Source organism: Ascaphus truei, chromosome 9, assembly GCF_040206685.1.
Source record: "Ascaphus truei isolate aAscTru1 chromosome 9, aAscTru1.hap1, whole genome shotgun sequence".
Taxonomy (NCBI): Eukaryota; Metazoa; Chordata; class Amphibia; order Anura; family Ascaphidae; genus Ascaphus; species Ascaphus truei.
Genome location: NC_134491.1, coordinates 38,963,799 through 38,981,082, shown reverse-complemented (window position 1 = coordinate 38,981,082; position 17,284 = coordinate 38,963,799). Strand labels below are relative to the sequence as shown.

Sequence of the window (17,284 nt, the reverse complement as noted above, 5' to 3'; positions counted from 1 at the left end):
GCCAGATAGAGTGAAGATATTGGGGGCACCCGGGCAGGAATGGTAAGGGAGAGACTGATTTCTCTAGCAGCCAGGGGAATAGTTCCTCCACAATAGAAGGGACTTAAGATACTCAGAGAACCAAAAAGGTTGCGATGGTAGGGGACTCCATTATTAGGAGGGTAGAGAAGGTACATTTGTTGCTGTGAGGACATGAACCAAACAGTTTGATGTCTCCCGGGGGCTCGGGTTTGGCACATTGTGGATTGGGGGAGACAGATTGTTGGGAGAGCCTGGGACTGACCCGGCATTCTTCGTACACGTTGGCACTAATGATAAACTTATAGAAATATGGAGGGTCCTAAAAAATTATTTCAGGGATATAGGCCGCAAGCTTAAGGCAAGAACCTGCAAGGTACTATTTTATCTTCTGAAATACTACCAGTGCCATATAAATAACAATAATCGGTAGCCCGCACTAATTTAGTAAAATATTCAAGAAGCAAGGTAGAATTAAGCAAAAAAATGTTGCATTAACAAGGTGTACACAAAAACAAAGAGAGAGATGAACATAATCAGATAACAACACTAGAGTATAAGCTATGGAGGCTCACAACCAAAGACAAAAATTACTGAAAAAAGTCAGGTGACACTTATCTGTGAGCTCCACAATACTGAATAGAAAAACTGAAAAAATACATAAATCAAGCAGGAAACAGAGCGTGTACACAGAAGGAAGCCAAAAAAAAGGCACGTTTGTAAAAAAAAATGTTTTTAATGATCAGCCACAAAAACAGGGGAGGAGGGTACGGGGGTGGGGGAAAGAGGAAGAGGGGGGAAAACAAGTTACAAAAAAAAGTGTAAAGGTGGGAAACGTTTTGACGGAGAAACCCCATCTTCAGGCCAAGGGCCTCATGCAGTAAGCGTCGATTATGTGAAATCGGCAAGCTTACCGATTAGGCATGTTATTGGCGATTTTTCCTCTCCGTATGCAGTAAGTGCCGAATACATTCAAAATCAACCCGAAAACAAATCCGCCCACTCTCACGATGATTAGCCGATCACACACAGGTGTATCGGCGTGCGTGGCGGGGTGCTGTTAGGTTGCCCAATCACAAATCTTGCTGAATCAGGCGAAACAAGCATGTATTGGATAGCGCGCCATATTTAAAGGCAACGTGTACTGCTAATCATTCTCTGTGTTGTTGGGAGTGAGAGAGAGAGAGACGCACAGAGCTGGCTGATTGAAGATTTGCATATTGACTGAGAGACTTGTTGTGTATTGGGTGAGCTTTGTCCATTGTTGTTTTGTTTATATCTTTGTCTTGTTTTATATGTGGAAGTGTTTCGTGTGATTGGCTGTACATTTATTGTCTGTTTTTTGTGAGTGCTGGAAGTATGCCCGCAAAGCGTGGGAAGAGTGATGCTGGTGGGAGTGGGAGTGCTACTTGTGCGAGTACGCGTCGGAGTGAACGTACTGTTCAGGGGAGTGATGTTGCTGGGAGTGCGAGTGGTGTTGCTGGGAGTGGGAGTGCTGGTGCTGTGAGTGGTGTTGCTGGGAGTGTGAGTGCTGTTGCTGGGAGTGTGAGTGCTGTTGCTGGGAGTGGGAGTGCTGTTGCTGGGACTGGGAGTGCAGGTGCTGGGAGTGGGATTGCTGGTGCTGGGAGTGCTGGTGCTAGGAGTGGGAGTGCTGGTGCTGGGAGTGCTGCTGGTGGCGCAGTTGCTGATGGGGTGTCTGGTGGTGGCGTGCTTGCTGGTGGCCAGCTTTTGGAGGCTCTTCCATTGGAAGAAGGAGAGTCCAGTCAGCACCAGCCAAGCTCTGACCCTAAACCTGCTCGGAAGAAACGTGTGGAGAAGCCACGTAATCCTCGCTTCAATGACCAGGAAAATACAGCTCTTGTCACTGGCATTCTGGAGCACTATGACAGTATCTATGGACATTTAGTAGGTAAGTGTACCTTTACATTTATTATTCAAATACATGTGATCCTAGGTCATCTGAGTTTTGTTCATATGCAAATATGGGTACAGAATATATTTCTATGTTAATTAGTCTGGAAACACAGCTTTTTATCATGCGTTACAAGGACAACAAAACTCAGGCGTACAATTTGCCATAACTGCATACAATATTAATGCAACCTTGCTTACATGTATAGGTTTAGTAGTGAATGCTCATGTGCTTCACATATTACACCTAAAACAGCATGTTTGCTATCTCTTGGAACAGCTAGCAGTGTAGGAAACTGGTGCTTCTATTATTATTAATTTACCTCATATATGTTGTATTTTTTTCAAGGGCGGACAAGTTCATCAAGCAAAAAAGAAATGTGGGACACAATAGTCATTGGTGTCAATGCGTGTGGGAATAGTGTCAGGGACAAGTATCATTGTCGGAAAAGATTTGATGATATTAGGTCAAAATTGAAAAAGAAAATACAAGACCAACGCGTGCATGCTACTGGCACTGGAGGTGGGCCGACACCACAACGTCTGATATTAACTCCATTGGAGGAGCTGCTTCGGGCAAAATTACTTCCCGTCGTCGTGGAAGGCTTACCTGGTGACCGTGATATTGGAATTTATCCCTCACAATTTCCACCAGGTGAGAAATATTACTGTACTAGGCGTGTCGTTGCTTACAGTTATTTTGCATATTTACACTGCTTTTTATACTGTCTTCATAATATAAGCATACCTGCATCTATATATGTATATGTCTGATTCTGTATATATATATATATCTCAAAATAGATATATATGTTGTAGTCCTACTAAAAGCAGTAACTAATATAGCACGTGCCATTGCGTGCTCATTTACATGTGAATTCCCAAAATGCATTGCTGCAGTGGAAGCAATTGATGGTGGGCGAAGATGGGGAACAACAGGGTAGTACACATGTGTAACACATGTTAATGAGAAATTATTACTAGCTACAGGTACAGAACATAAATATGTATAATATTATTGTGTATTTTATTTATTTTACTCCGACAAACATGACATTACTGCCTATTTTAAGCATGCATCAAATATATTGCATGCAACTGCCTACAAACATCACTTGCACTAACACATCTATAGTTGTTTATGAAAAGGTCCATTTTTGCTTTAACTCATATACAGACAGCATAATGAGGCACACGTATCATATGTTATGTCATTGTTTTCATAACTTAAACACTGCAGACGACTATTTAGCTCCTCTACCATTGTGTTAAAGCAGCTGCAATTAATATCTCATCACAGCATACACTTCAACAGAGGGGGTGGGGTTCAGCACACACACAAATTACAGGCTCATTTTAGGGTCAACTTAGTTCACACCATTTTCACCTGTTTCAAGTAATTGAAAGGTGTGGCTGATTAGGCTTTTTGGGGAAGGGAATACCGTTATTGCAACCTGACTAGCACAACTGAAGTTAATCACACTCATTTGAAAGCTTAACTTTAGCTACTAAATGCCCCAACAACTCATTACTTATCAAAGCGTACGTCACACATTAGTTCACTCATATCTATAGTTGAACTACTATCAACAACACATTATCACACACTGCATGTGTTGTCTTGTTGAGTGACAGCCACATTCAGGTGTGCCACATCTTCTATTAATGTACCACACATATCCTCTAACAAAAACAACACTTTTTGCAATATGACCACCTTTATGATAACCATTGTGAATGGTCATCTCATGATAGTTATGTACATTATGATACTGATATCACTACACAACATATGATTTTTATGTTCAAATTTAATCTATTTATCCTCACGCATTACTGCAGAAACATAGTATGTTTTATGTTAGGGAACTCAAAAGTTCTAAGTACACAGGCATGTACATTGTTATTACAACTATTTATGTTCACTTTCACACACACATTTTGGGTTAAGGAAATGATGCTGTTAGGTACTCATAAATACAGAACATACAATAACTGTTTGTTCAATATTTACACATGTAAATGTAAAACTTATGTTATTGTTATATATAGTTGCCCCTGAAGGACATGTGTCACCTGAGACGGAACAAGTGTCTTCACCTGGGTCAGCCAGCTCAACACACCTAGAAGGTGAGTGTATCAGTTGGTGGCCATATAATATGTGCTCTTCTATATGTTATGTTGTCATGTTCATTATTTGTTTTGCACATCTTCTTTAAATAGGATTACTTAGTGTCAGTGAAAATGAAGTGTAAGGCAACATGTATTGTGTTAGTGATGTTAACTATCATGTAGGAGTTGTGAGTTTACAGCAAGTTTTCATTCACTCATATTTCATACTGAGTCCAAACATTATTCTTAAGTCAAGGTAGTTTTTAATGTGAGGTTATAAAACGTATGGAAACATGTTAGTTGTTACTTATGACACAGTAGAATTACATAGTAACACAGCAGAGATTAACATGCCATTTAATAATGTGTACATTTATTTGTAGAACATGATGATGAGGATTATGATGATGATGATGATGATGATGATGCCGCCATAGACACACAAATACAAGCAAGTGACCATGAAGAGGTTCCAATTGAAACTGTTTTACCGACAAATCGTCCAGCAAATACCACATACGATGCAATTGTAGCTTCTGAGGGAAAAATTGTGGAAGCAGAAAATCGTCGCCATTCTGACCTGATGACAGTGCTGGAAAGGATGATTGCACTGCAGGAAGAAACAGTTTCACAATTGGCACATCTCCACAGAGTCTTCATTTAAGTGCCTAAACAGTTGCAAAAAATCAACACCTCATTCGAAGCATTAGTTGTTCAGCAAACACAAGCTAATTACTTGAGAATGACTAATGTACCACAATTCAACTTGAACACCTCACAGGCAGGATCTGTTCATGCTGGTCAGTTTTCACCACATGCTTCTGATCTTCATTCACCAGGTCCGAATGTTACCGGTCAAGTAGCAGACATTGCTGTGCAGGTTCCTGACGACATGCTACCGCTGCCATCGGTACAAAATCAGCAGCTGACACCTACAAAGGAGGCGACACAAACAAAACACAAGCAGTTACTACTGACCAGTTTTTGGTCAAAAACAAAAAAAGACACACATGAAACAGACCAACCATCACTTGTGCAGTGTCTACCAACTTGCTCACATGTGTCAGTGGGCACAAGCCCTGTCGGTGAGTCACTGGCCACAAGCCCTGTCCGTGAACAGTCACTACCCACAAGCCCTGTAAGTGAGTCACTGCCCAAAAGCCCTGTCGGTGAACAGTCACTGCCCAAAAGCCCTGTAGGTGAACAGTCACTGCCCAAAAGCCCTGTAGGTGAGTCACTGCCCAAAAGCCCTGTAGGTGAGTCACTGGCCACAAGCCCTGCCCGTGAAGTGCCAGAGGCCAGTCAAAGTGGCTCTGTTGTGGCTAAAGTTGTTGCCAAACGAAAAAGGAAAATACAAGAGACAACAAGCAGGCCTGTTACTCGATCTCAAAAGGAACAAAAAAAATAAATGTTATAATTCACTAAATATGTCTTTGGCCTTGTTTTGTTGACTTCAGATTATCTAATTAATATTGTATGTATGCAGAAGACTGTGTTGTTTCCAAACTTTCAAGTATGTTCTTGTACACGTGAACTTTTGGAAATTTTAACAGTCCTAATTAAAGAATAGTGTTATAAATATTAATGTACTAGCTGAGAGACCCGGCGTTGCCCGGGATGTAAATGCGTAATAGGTAGTATTATTTATAAATCGTGGAACAATAGGTGAGTATTTGTTGTAAAGGTTGGATAATAATGTTGAAAAGAAAGATGGAAGAAAATGTAATACGATGTTGTTTAAAAATGGTTTATTGTAAACACACCACAGTACAATGTATATTTTGGTGACATAAGTGATGTGAAAATGTGAGGCGTGTGTCCTGCTAGGGTGTGAGCGTGTGTGAGGCGGCGGGTGGGTGTTCAGTACGGGTGGCGCGTGGGTAGTGAGTGCTGGCTGTGGGTCGGGGTCCTGCTAGGGTGTGAGGCGGCGGGTGTGTGGCGAGTGCAGGTGACAGCTGGTCAGTGATATTGTTGCGTAGCGGCAGGAGGCGGCAGGTGTGTGTCGAGTGTGTGGGGTGGGTGAGAGGCGGCGGGTGTGTGTCGAGTGTGGCAGGTCTGTTTAGTGCGTGCGGCGGGTGTGTGGCGCGGGGATGTGAGCGGTGGGCGGGTGAAAGGCAGAAGTGCGGGTGGGCGAAAGGCAGAAGCGGGAGGGCGGACGAAAGGCGTTGAAGGAGGGGACGTGAGGTCGGAGGGGTGGTGGGGGGTGGTGAGGGGAGGTGAAAGGGGGCGGAGGGGAGGTCAGAGGGGAGGTGAGGATGGGTGGTGAGGGGGGGGTGGTGGGGGATGGTGAGGGGAGGTGAAGGGGGGGCAGAGGGGAGGTGAAGGGGGGGCGGAGGGGAGGTGAAGGGGGGGCGAGGGGAGGTGAAGGGGGGGTGAGGGGAGGTGAAGGAGGGGTGAGGGGAGGTGAAGGGGGAGAGGTGAAGGGGGGGTGACGGGAGGTGGAGGGGGTTGCCGGGAGGTGAAGGGAGGGGGGGAGTGAAGGGAGGGGGGGGGTGACGGGAGGTGGGGGGGGTGACAGGAGGTGAAGGGAGGGGGGGGTGACAGGAGGGGGGTGACAGGAGGCGAAGGGGGGGGTGACAGGAGGTGAAGGGGGTGTGAAGGGAGGAAGGGAAGGGGGAGGTGGAGGAGAGGAAGGGGGAAGAGGGAGGTGGGGGAGGAGGGGAAGGGGAGGAGAAGGGGGGAGGGGGGGAGGTGGGGGAAAGGGTGAAGGGGGGAGGTGGGGGAAAGGGTGAAGGGGGGGAGTGGTGAAGGGGGAAAGGTGTGGGAGGAGGGAAAGGGGGGGAAGGGGGAAAGAGGGGTGGAGGGGGGAAGGTGGTGGAGGGGGGGAAGGGGGTGGAGGGGGGATGGGGAAAGGGGGGAGGTGGAGGAGGGGAAGTGGGGAGGTGAGGAGGGTAAGGGGGGAGGTGAGGAGGGGAAGTGGGGAGATGGAGGAGGGGAAGGGGGGAGGTGGAGGAATGGAAGGGGGGAGGTGGAGGAGGGGAAGGAGGGGGGAGGTGGAGGAGGGGAATGGGGGAGGTGGAGGAGGGGAATGGGGGAGATGGAGGAGGGGAAGGGGGAGATGGAGGAGGGGAAGGGGGGAGGTGGTGGGAAGAGGGGGGAGGTGGTGGGAAGGGGGGAAGAGGGGGGAGGTGGTGGGAAGGGGGGGAGGTGGTGGGAAGGGGGGGAGGTGGTGGGAAGGGGGGGAGGTGGTGGGAAGGGGGGGGAGGTGGTGGGAAGGGGGGGGAGGTGGTGGGAAGGGGGGGGAGGTGGTGGGAAGGTGGGAAGGGGGGGGAGGTGGTGGGAAGGTGGGAAGGGGGACGGTGGAAAGGGGGGGAGGTGGTGGGAGGTTGTAAGGGGGAGTGAAGGGAAGGTGAAGGGGGGTGAAGGTGGGGGTGGGGGTGGAGGGGAGGTGAAGGGGGGGTGGAGGGGGAGGTGAAGGGGGGGTGGAGGGGGGGGTGGAGGGGGAGGTGAAGGGGGGGTGGAGGGGGGGTGGAGGGGAGGTTAAGGGGGGGTGGAGGTGAAGGGGGGGTGAAGTGGAGGGGATGTGGAAGGGAGGGGAAGTGTAGTGAGGGGTGGGTGAGGGGAGGTGGAGGGGAGGTGGAGGGGATGTGGAAGGGAGGGGAAGTGTAGTGAGGGGTGGGTGAGGGGAGGTGAAGGCCGCTCACTCACCCACCTGGCAGCTCCCACGTGGATCTGAGGCGGGAGGCAGCGTGTTGTGGCCGCTCCCCCGCTGAGTGTAGCGGCGCCGGGGGGGGGGTGGAGGGGAAGTGAGTGAGAGTAAGTGAGTGAGCGGAGGTGATCACTCCACTCCCCCGCTGAGTGTAGCGGCGCCGGGGGGGGGTGTGGAGGGGAAGTGAGTGAGGGGAGGTGATCACTCCGCTCCCCCGCTGTGTATCGGCGCCGGGGGGGGGGGTGGAGGGGAAGTGAGTGAGGGGAGGTGATCACTCCGCTCCCCCGCTGAGTGTAGCGGCGCCGGGGGGGTGGAGGGGAAGTGAGTGAGGGGAGGTGATCACTCCGCTCCCCCGCTGACTGTAGCGGCGCCGGGGGGGGGGTGGAGGGGAAGTGAGTGAGGGGGGGTGAAGGCCGCTCCCTCACCCGTCCGGCAGCTCCCTCACCCGTCCGGCAGCTCCCACGTGGAGGGGGGGGGGTGAAAGCGCGGGAAACAGGAAGAGGCGGAGCCTCCGGGACCGGTGGGGAAGAGAGCGGGAGATGTGCTGCTAATGTATGTAACACCGTGTGTGTGTGTGTGTGTGTGTGTGTGTGTGTGTGTGTGTGTGTGTGTGTGTGTGTGTGTGTGTGTGTGTGTGTCTGTCTGTGTGTGTGTGTGTGTGTCTGTGTGTGTGTGTGTGTGAGACTGTGTGTAATCATTGCATGTGCATATTATTCACATGCAATTAAAAAAACACCTATTTAACTGCAAACATCTTTCTTGTACGTGTACAGCAGGATTATGTGTAAAATATTACTTACCTTTGCCTTGCTTGGGCATTGTAATGTTGTCCTTTAATCATTTATGTGTTCTTGTTTCAAGAACATCTCTGAATTTATACTAATATATATGTAGTATGTATGCATATATGCACACACACACAGACACACACTGTGTGTGTGTGTGTGTGTGTGTATGTATATATAGTACTATCTAAACTGGTATAGATGTATTTACAAAAAACATACACTTCATGCTTCCTTGTGAAAACACAGTATTTTAATAATACAGGCCTAATGTTTGAAAACTATACTAAGTGTGAGCCTCTAACAGTATTGGGCGCAAACAAATGTTTATTACTTAATTCACTCATGTTTATCACCATTTAAATAGGTTTCATACAAGGCCTACTTACTGCCATCAATATGTTGTGTGTACTCCTGCAATATAAAAAAAAAAATACATTATATATACATATACATACACACACACTATATATATATATATATATATTGTGACAGAAACCAGGGGTTGGTAATAAACTCCATATACAGGGCTCCCAGGATACTGAACAGTTTCTGTCCTGTCTAAGCTGAACAGGGCAGCCTCGTGGTACAGGCACTCCATTCCACAGTTTGTCTGCTGCCTGTTTTCTGTCACCTGTCATGCTGATTAGAGTTCAGGTATATAAGACCTGTTTCCTGTTTCCTCTGGGCCCCGCCCAAGAGCCTGGAAGGCTGCTGAACTGCAGAGGGGTGAGAAAGCCTCTTTCCCAAATCGCTTCATTCATTCTGTTAGTTTGTCTAAAGACAGCAAAGGTACTTATTTTGTTGGTGGAAGTGGACAAGCCACTTCCAACTCTGAGTCAGGGACATCTAAGTTTAAGTTATCGCTCAGACGAGCAGCTTTTTGTTTGGCTTTGTTTTCTGTTTAAACTGTGGCAGTCTCAGTGCCTGGGACTGAATAAACCAGGCATAGCCTGTTTAAAGGAACAGTACGTGACGTCTCATCATTTAACCTACCCTAAAAGACCGTGTTCTAACAGTCCCGGACAGACGGCGGAGCCCCGGAGTAAGCCGTTTGTCACATATGGTGGAGAATGCGGGCAGAACACTGAAAGGTCTGGGGGTTAAAGAACTTTAAAAAAAAAAAAAAAAAAGAAGGTTTTTTTCCTCTCTCTCCAAACAAGATGGAAGACGTGGTGAGTGCGCTGGTACGCAATGTCGCTGTCCAGAAAGACGCGAATGAAGCCCAGCAACAGGCGAGTGAAACCCAGCGACAGCTGTTAATAGCCCAGCAAGAGACTAATGCAAACCAGCAAGAGACAAACCGCCTGCTGAGAGAGGAGCAAAAGCGGTTCGCTCAGGGCTTACAGCAGGAACTCGAGATCCTGAGGGGGACTATCAGTAACCTTCCACTGGCAGAGGCAGCCCCAGTTCCGAAAATGACCAGGGCAAGCCACTACCTTCAGAAGATGGGACCCTCGGATGATGTGGAAGCCTATCTTCTCACGTTTGAACGCACGGCACAGAGAGAGGGATGGCCAGAAGCTGAGTGGGCTGGTCTAATCGCACCCTTCCTAAGCGGCGAACCCCAGAAGGCTTACTTTGATCTAGAGCCAGCCGAAGCTAACGTCTATGCAAAATTGAAGTTCGAGATCCTCGCCCGCCTCGGCGTAACCACGGCTGTTCGTGCCCAAAGGTTTCACGCATGGTCCTTCACGATGGATAAAGCCACCCGAAGCCAGATGTATGACCTCATCCACCTCGCCCGGAAGTGGCTACAACCCGAGATCAACTCAGCAAGCCACATCGTGGAACGGTTGGTCATGGACCAGTTCTTGAGGAAACTTCCCTCTGCCTTACGCCGTTGGGTCAGTCGGAGTGACCCCCACAATGCGGATGAGCTTGTGGCCCTTGTAGAAAGGTACAGTGCAGCAGAAGAGCACCCGCAACCCACAGTCGTGGAGCAACCCCACTATCCGAGGTTCCAGGACTCTTCCAGAGACGGTAAAAGGGTACCGGGGTTAAGGGGCGCTGAAGAGCGGCGACCACCTTCACGCCGCTCCAGCAACAGTGGTTCGCACACTAAGGGCAATAGCCAACATGGGGAGCCGGGAAAAGGCTCTAAGTGGGACACAGACTATGTACCTAAATGTGTAAATTGTCATGAGAGGGGCCACACAGCAAAAATCTGCCCACTAAATGATGAGCCCATGCAATGCAACAGCGTGGAACCTTATTCGCTGTTGTCCCAATGTATGGGCCCTAGCCCAGAGGACCCCTTGAATAACCATCTGTGGGCATTTGTAAAGGTTAATGGTAAGAGGGTTCGGGCACTTCTTGACTCTGGGAGTATGGTCACACTAGTGTCCGAATACCTATTGCCCATTAAGAAGAAACAGGTAAACAGTTCACAAAGAGTGGCAATTTGTTGTATACATGGGGATAATCATGAATATTCCACTGTTGATGTTTTTTTTGAAACAGAATTTGGTTCTTTAGATTTCAAGGTGGGTGTTGTACCCAAACTGGCACATGATGTGTTAATAGGGACCGACTTTCCCCATTTTCTAAAAATGTGGTCCCCAGCTCAGAATAGCGCCCAGAGTTCAATAGCAGACCATAACGAAGTGTTAGAAGAAACAAATCCTTTCCCTTTTTCAGAAATGGAGGTTGACGAGGGCCCAAATAAGAAGGGGGAAAAGGAGGAGTGCTGTGAAATTCCCTTCCCCATCACTACTTTGGTAGGGAATACCCCAAATCAAGATGTTGATCAGGCACTTACCACCCCAGTACAGGATAAGACCCTCGCTGACCTAGAGGTCAGTCCTGGGAGTTTTAAGAAGGCCCAGTGGGAGGACCCCACATTAGCGGTAGCAAGGGGAAATATACGGGACCAGAATAGTACTCATGGCCAACCAGATAGGTCACTTGCTTACCCCTACTTCGAGGTAGAGAACGACCTAGTATATCGGGTTGATAAAAGAAAATCAGTTACAACTAAACAATTGTTGGTACCACGGACATTCCGTAACGTAGTATTACACCTCGCACATAGTCATCCATTGGGGGGACACCTAGGGGTGGAAAAGACAAAAGAAAAGGTTCTCCGAAGCTTTTATTGGCCTGGGGTTCTGGCAGAAATTACAAACTATTGTTCCTCATGCCCAGAATGTCAGATCACCGCCCCGTTCAAAGCATACCGCAGCCCATTGGTACCCCTTCCCATAATAGAGGTACCATTTGACCGGATTGCTATGGATCTAGTAGGACCCCTAATAAAGTCTGCTAGGGGACATCAGCATATATTGGTAATATTAGATTATGCTACCCGATATCCGGAGGCAGTTCCCCTACGTAGCACCTCTGCTAAAAACATAGCAAAAGAGTTAGTACTTCTGTTTTCCCGGGTCGGAATTCCTAAAGAGATCTTATCTGACCAGGGAACACCATTTATGTCCCAAGTAACAAAAGAGCTATGTAAACTCCTAAAAATCAAGCATCTCAGAACCTCAGTCTATCATCCACAAACAGATGGTTTAGTGGAAAGGTTCAATAAAACCTTAAAGAGCATGTTACGCCGGGCGGTCGATAAGGATGGGAAAAACTGGGACTGTTTGTTACCATACCTGTTATTTGCCATTAGGGAAGTTCCCCAGTCATCCACAGGCTTCTCCCCGTTTGAACTATTGTATGGCCGACATCCAAGGGGCTTACTGGATATAGCCAAAGAAACTTGGGAACACGAGGTTACCCCTTACAGAAGTGTAATAGAGCATGTTGCCCAAATGCAGGACCGCATTGCTGCAGTCCTACCCATAGTGAGGGAACACATGGAGAAAGCTCAAGAAGCACAAAGGAATACGTATAATAAGGGTGCTAGGGTCAGAATTTTTTTTCCAGGTGATAGGGTACTAGTTCTGGTTCCCACCGTGGAGAGTAAATTCCTTGCTAAATGGCATGGGCCATATGAGGTCTTGGAAAGAGTGGGAGAAGTAAATTATAGGGTAAGTCAGCCAGGTAGGAGGAAACCTGAGCAAATTTACCATATAAACCTACTCAAGCCCTGGAAAGATAGAGAGGTCTTGTTAACCCTAGTACCCCCAGGTCCGTCAGAGAATCAAGAAACTGACCCAGAGGTTAGCATAGCTGAAACACTGTCCGTGCATCAGAAACGAGAGGTCCAGAGTTTAGTGAGAAGGAACAAAGAAATCTTCTCTACACAGCCAGGTAAAACTAACGTAATTAAACATGACATAGTCTCTGAACCGGGGGTCCGAGTTAACCTTAAACCGTACCGAATCCCAGAGGCCAAGAGAGAGGCTATAAGTTTAGAGGTTAAAAAAATGCTAAAACTAGGCGTAATTGAGGAATCCCAAAGTGGGTGGAACAGCCCTATAGTTTTAGTCCCAAAGCCAGACGGTACAACAAGGTTTTGTAATGACTACCGGAAACTAAACGCGGTGTCAAAATTTGATACTTATCCTATGCCCAGGGTGGATGAACTTGTAGAGAGACTGGGCAAAGCCCGATATCTCACAACCCTAGACCTAACAAAAGGGTACTGGCAGGTTCCCCTCACAGAAAGGGCAAAAGAAAAAACAGCCTTCTCAACCCCAGACGGCCTCTTTCAATATAAGGTGCTGCCTTTTGGCTTACATGGAGCTCCCGCCACATTCCAAAGAATGATGGATAAAATTTTAAAACCACATGTTCGGTACGCTGCCGCCTACCTGGATGATGTGGTAATCCATAGTGAAGATTGGCAGTCCCACCTTCCAAAGGTCCAAGCTGTGCTCGACGCAGTTCGGTCTGCTGGACTAACTGCTAACCCCGCTAAATGCACTATTGGTCTGGAGGAGGCCAAGTATCTGGGGTATTCTATTGGTAGAGGGTTACTCAAACCACAAACACTCAAAGTAGAGGCGATACAAAATTGGCCAAGGCCAGTCACAAAAAAACAAGTAAGGACCTTTTTGGGGTTAATTGGCTACTATAGGAGGTTTATTCCCAATTTTGCAACTAAGGCAACCCCACTAACCGACCTCACAAAAGCAAGAGGACCGCTAATGGTAAAGTGGTCCCCCGAAGCCGAACAGGCCTTTAGAAGCCTGAAAGAAGCTCTCTGTGCCCAACCAGTGTTGGTCACACCTGACTTCTCCAAAGAGTTCGTAGTCCAAACCGACGCATCTGAGGTAGGGCTGGGGGCGGTACTCTCCCAGGAGTCTCAAGGGGAGGAGCACCCCATCCTTTATTTAAGTAGGAAACTAAATCCCCAGGAGAAAAATTACTCCATAGTCGAGAAAGAGTGTCTCGCAATAAAGTGGGCTGTAGAGACACTCAAGTATTATCTGTTGGGGAGAAAGTTCCGATTGGTCACAGATCATGCACCCCTTACCTGGATGTGTCAAAATAGGGAGAAGAACGCTAGGGTGACCAGGTGGTTCCTAAGCCTACAGCCCTTTAAATTTTCTGTGGAACACAGGTCGGGGCACAAACATGGCAATGCCGACGGGTTGTCAAGGATGCACTCCCTAATATCCATGGTCGCTCACCCCTCGAGGTCTGAGCTGGGGGGGAGGATATGTGACAGAAACCAGGGGTTGGTAATAAACTCCATATACAGGGCTCCCAGGATACTGAACAGTTTCTGTCCTGTCTAAGCTGAACAGGGCAGCCTCGTGGTACAGGCACTCCATTCCACAGTTTGTCTGCTGCCTGTTTTCTGTCACCTGTCATGCTGATTAGAGTTCAGGTATATAAGACCTGTTTCCTGTTTCCTCTGGGCCCCGCCCAAGAGCCTGGAAGGCTGCTGAACTGCAGAGGGGTGAGAAAGCCTCTTTCCCAAATCGCTTCATTCATTCTGTTAGTTTGTCTAAAGACAGCAAAGGTACTTATTTTGTTGGTGGAAGTGGACAAGCCACTTCCAACTCTGAGTCAGGGACATCTAAGTTTAAGTTATCGCTCAGACGAGCAGCTTTTTGTTTGGCTTTGTTTTCTGTTTAAACTGTGGCAGTCTCAGTGCCTGGGACTGAATAAACCAGGCATAGCCTGTTTAAAGGAACAGTACGTGACGTCTCATCATTTAACCTACCCTAAAAGACCGTGTTCTAACAGTCCCGGACAGACGGCGGAGCCCCGGAGTAAGCCGTTTGTCACAATATATACACACACACACACACACACACACACTATATATATATATATATATATATATATATATATACACACTATATATATATATATATATATATATATACACACATATACAATATACATATAGTACAATATACACTTTATATATATATATATATTTATCAGAGAGATATATGTATATATATATATAGATACACACGTATTTAAACTCATGCAGACAGGGAGTTAACCAGACTTTCAAATACACACAGAAATGTATGCGGGAAAGAAACATTTCATTTTGCAGGTGTGTGTATTTACTGATATGGCTGTCTAAGCACTATTTTCACACAGTGCTCTTTTTTATTTTGCAAGAAAACTCAATGTTACTTAATTACAAGTGTAGGAATGTTTTCAGAAACGAGATAAAAAAAAGGATACATGTTTGTCCCACAAGCGGCTATCACAAACCACAAATGTTCACCCAATTAAAACTACAAATCCAATTGGCGTTTGAAATGACGAGTAAAAGTTTATACTTTTGTTGACCTTGAAAAGGAAACACAGAAATTTGTTAGCCATTGAGCAGTTTCATTTTTATGAGCAAAGGACAGATACCTACACACATCTTTTGTGCTAATCTGCAATGGCTGAAGAATTCGTTAAAAATCAAAATCCGCAGTTAGGGTATAAATACATGGTATCAGAAGCAATTTTATCAACTTGCGGACACAAAGCAAGCACACGCCAAATCTATGATTTGATTCGAGCAAAATATCCTTATTACCAAGACCGTGGGCATGCGCACAATTTTAATTCCTCAGTAAGATTCACTTTATCAACTAATGACTGTTTTGAACTTGTGCAGGATAAGCTAGAAGACAAGTATGGTTTCTGGAAGATTGCGAAGGAAAAACATTTCACCGTGAAAGAGGCACACATACAGTATTGTGCTTAAAGGCATATTTATTCCTAATGCCAATAGCAATGGATCCGCTACTACTGTTCCATGTGAATCGATACCTGCTGCAATATCTGCACCCTCCATTCCAGAAACCCACATTGTACAAGAACAAAACTACTATGATTATGTAGCAAGCCTTTCAGCAGAAAATGCATTGGAATGGGTACCCGAAGAAATGAACCTACCTCCGGACCAATTGTTTGAAGAAAGCAGTGGCGATTCCTATGAGCGCTTCATGGAGGAGATGTGTGACATACTGGATTCAGCGTTTGGGTCAAGCGTGGAAGAAAATGCCTTGCATTTCTGGAGCGACCAGTTGCAGGCAGACGAAGAGTTAATTCTAGAAGAATGGTAAATATAACAATCGTTATGCGTTGACTGCGTTTAAACTTTTTTTTTTTTTTGTAACCACCATTTTCACTTTCAATGCGTGGATACAGCGTAACATTGCACACTGCATAACATGTAGCGATCACAAACACATTGTTTCCTAATACAATATAGTAGAACGTGAAAGAGTAGTACACATTGCTGACGGAATAAATATACGTACTTTCCTATCCCTTAAAACATATTAGCAACATTTTACCCTAACTCTAACACATACCTGTTTTGTTATCATGCAACATCTACAACATTTTAAACCGGGTCCACCACGTATGACGTGGGACCCTTGTCATGGGCCAAGGCGTCCTTAAAAAGGATTACGGATGTAAGTCCCGCCCCCAAGCGACATGCGCGCCTCAAAGCCTATTGGCTGTCATGTTTTGTTATAGTAACGGTAACTGCAGTGTGTCATGTGTGCGGCTCAGTGTTTGTAGGCGTCAACTGGGCGTTAGCCGAATGTTAATTGAGTGGGAGGAGTGTTAGCGTGCGTTTCACGCTGGTTTAACATGACGTCACACGTATTGCATTTGCGCATTGTGTTATCGGCCGTCCTTTCTGTCCAAACACGTCTGTTTAAAAAGAATACAGATGTACTCGTTTAGAACGAATGTAGTTTCGTCTTCATTGTATTTGAAATAAAGATTTTATGTTTAATGGTATTTTCAAGATGTATTGAACGCACAACGTACGCTTTGTTTTGCGCATGCGCTAACAGTTAGTGCAGCCAAGCGTGAAGTGCGTGCGCACACTAAGATGTGCGCGCACATTTTTCAGTATACAGGCAACGTTCACTTCATATACATAGTTATGCCTGCTATAAATTTAAATAAACATTACATACTGATGTACACTTGTACTTCTAACATATAAGTGAGTGACGTGTGTATGTACACAATCATATAGAGCTGTGTAACGCGTTGCCACGGATACATATATAGTAAGGTGCCATATTTGACCATCATGTGTTTGCTGTATTTCAGAGATGTCAGGGAAGATACAATCGGATCAATGTATGATTTCAGAAGAGTCTACCTTTATATGAGATGATTGTGAGGAGGAGCCACCGACTACTATACTACATATGGAACTAATTTTATATTGCTTGCAGCGCTTATTAACAAACAATTAAAAATGTGATACCCTTATGCCTATATTGCATAAGCACTTAATTAACATAATGATGTTGCAAAAGAGTGCCTCATGAATTTTTATTGAGTGTTTTTTAATGACTACTATCATTTTATGGCATGGTGTGTTTTATATATAACAACCATTCCCACTCTGCTAACACATTTGTGTATTCTATTGTGTAATGGAACGTATGACTGTCGAAACTATGTAACAATA

At 46.2% G+C, this 17,284-nt stretch overlaps 1 protein-coding gene across 1 annotated transcript; it reads left to right on the top strand.

Annotated features, from left to right (window-relative positions):
• Positions 1 to 2,049: 2,049 nt before the first annotated feature.
• On the top strand, positions 2,050 to 5,504 carry LOC142502268 (uncharacterized). Its single transcript, XM_075613102.1, has 3 exons — positions 2,050 to 2,584; positions 3,982 to 4,059; positions 4,425 to 5,504. The coding sequence occupies exons 1-3, from the start codon at positions 2,260 to 2,262 to the stop codon at positions 4,703 to 4,705; spliced, it is 684 nt and encodes a 227-aa protein (XP_075469217.1). The 5' UTR covers positions 2,050 to 2,259; the 3' UTR covers positions 4,706 to 5,504.
• Positions 5,505 to 17,284: the final 11,780 nt, after the last annotated feature.

Excerpts from the sequence above, each read along its gene's own strand:
- LOC142502268 (XM_075613102.1), top strand. The coding sequence starts at position 2,260 with ATGTTGTATTTTTTTCAAGGGCGGACAAGTTCATCAAGCAAAAAAGAA. Across the intron at positions 2,585-3,981 it reads TCCCTCACAATTTCCACCAG|TTGCCCCTGAAGGACATGTG; the intron begins GTGAGAAATATT and ends TGTTATATATAG. Across the intron at positions 4,060-4,424 it reads CAGCTCAACACACCTAGAAG|AACATGATGATGAGGATTAT; the intron begins GTGAGTGTATCA and ends ATTTATTTGTAG.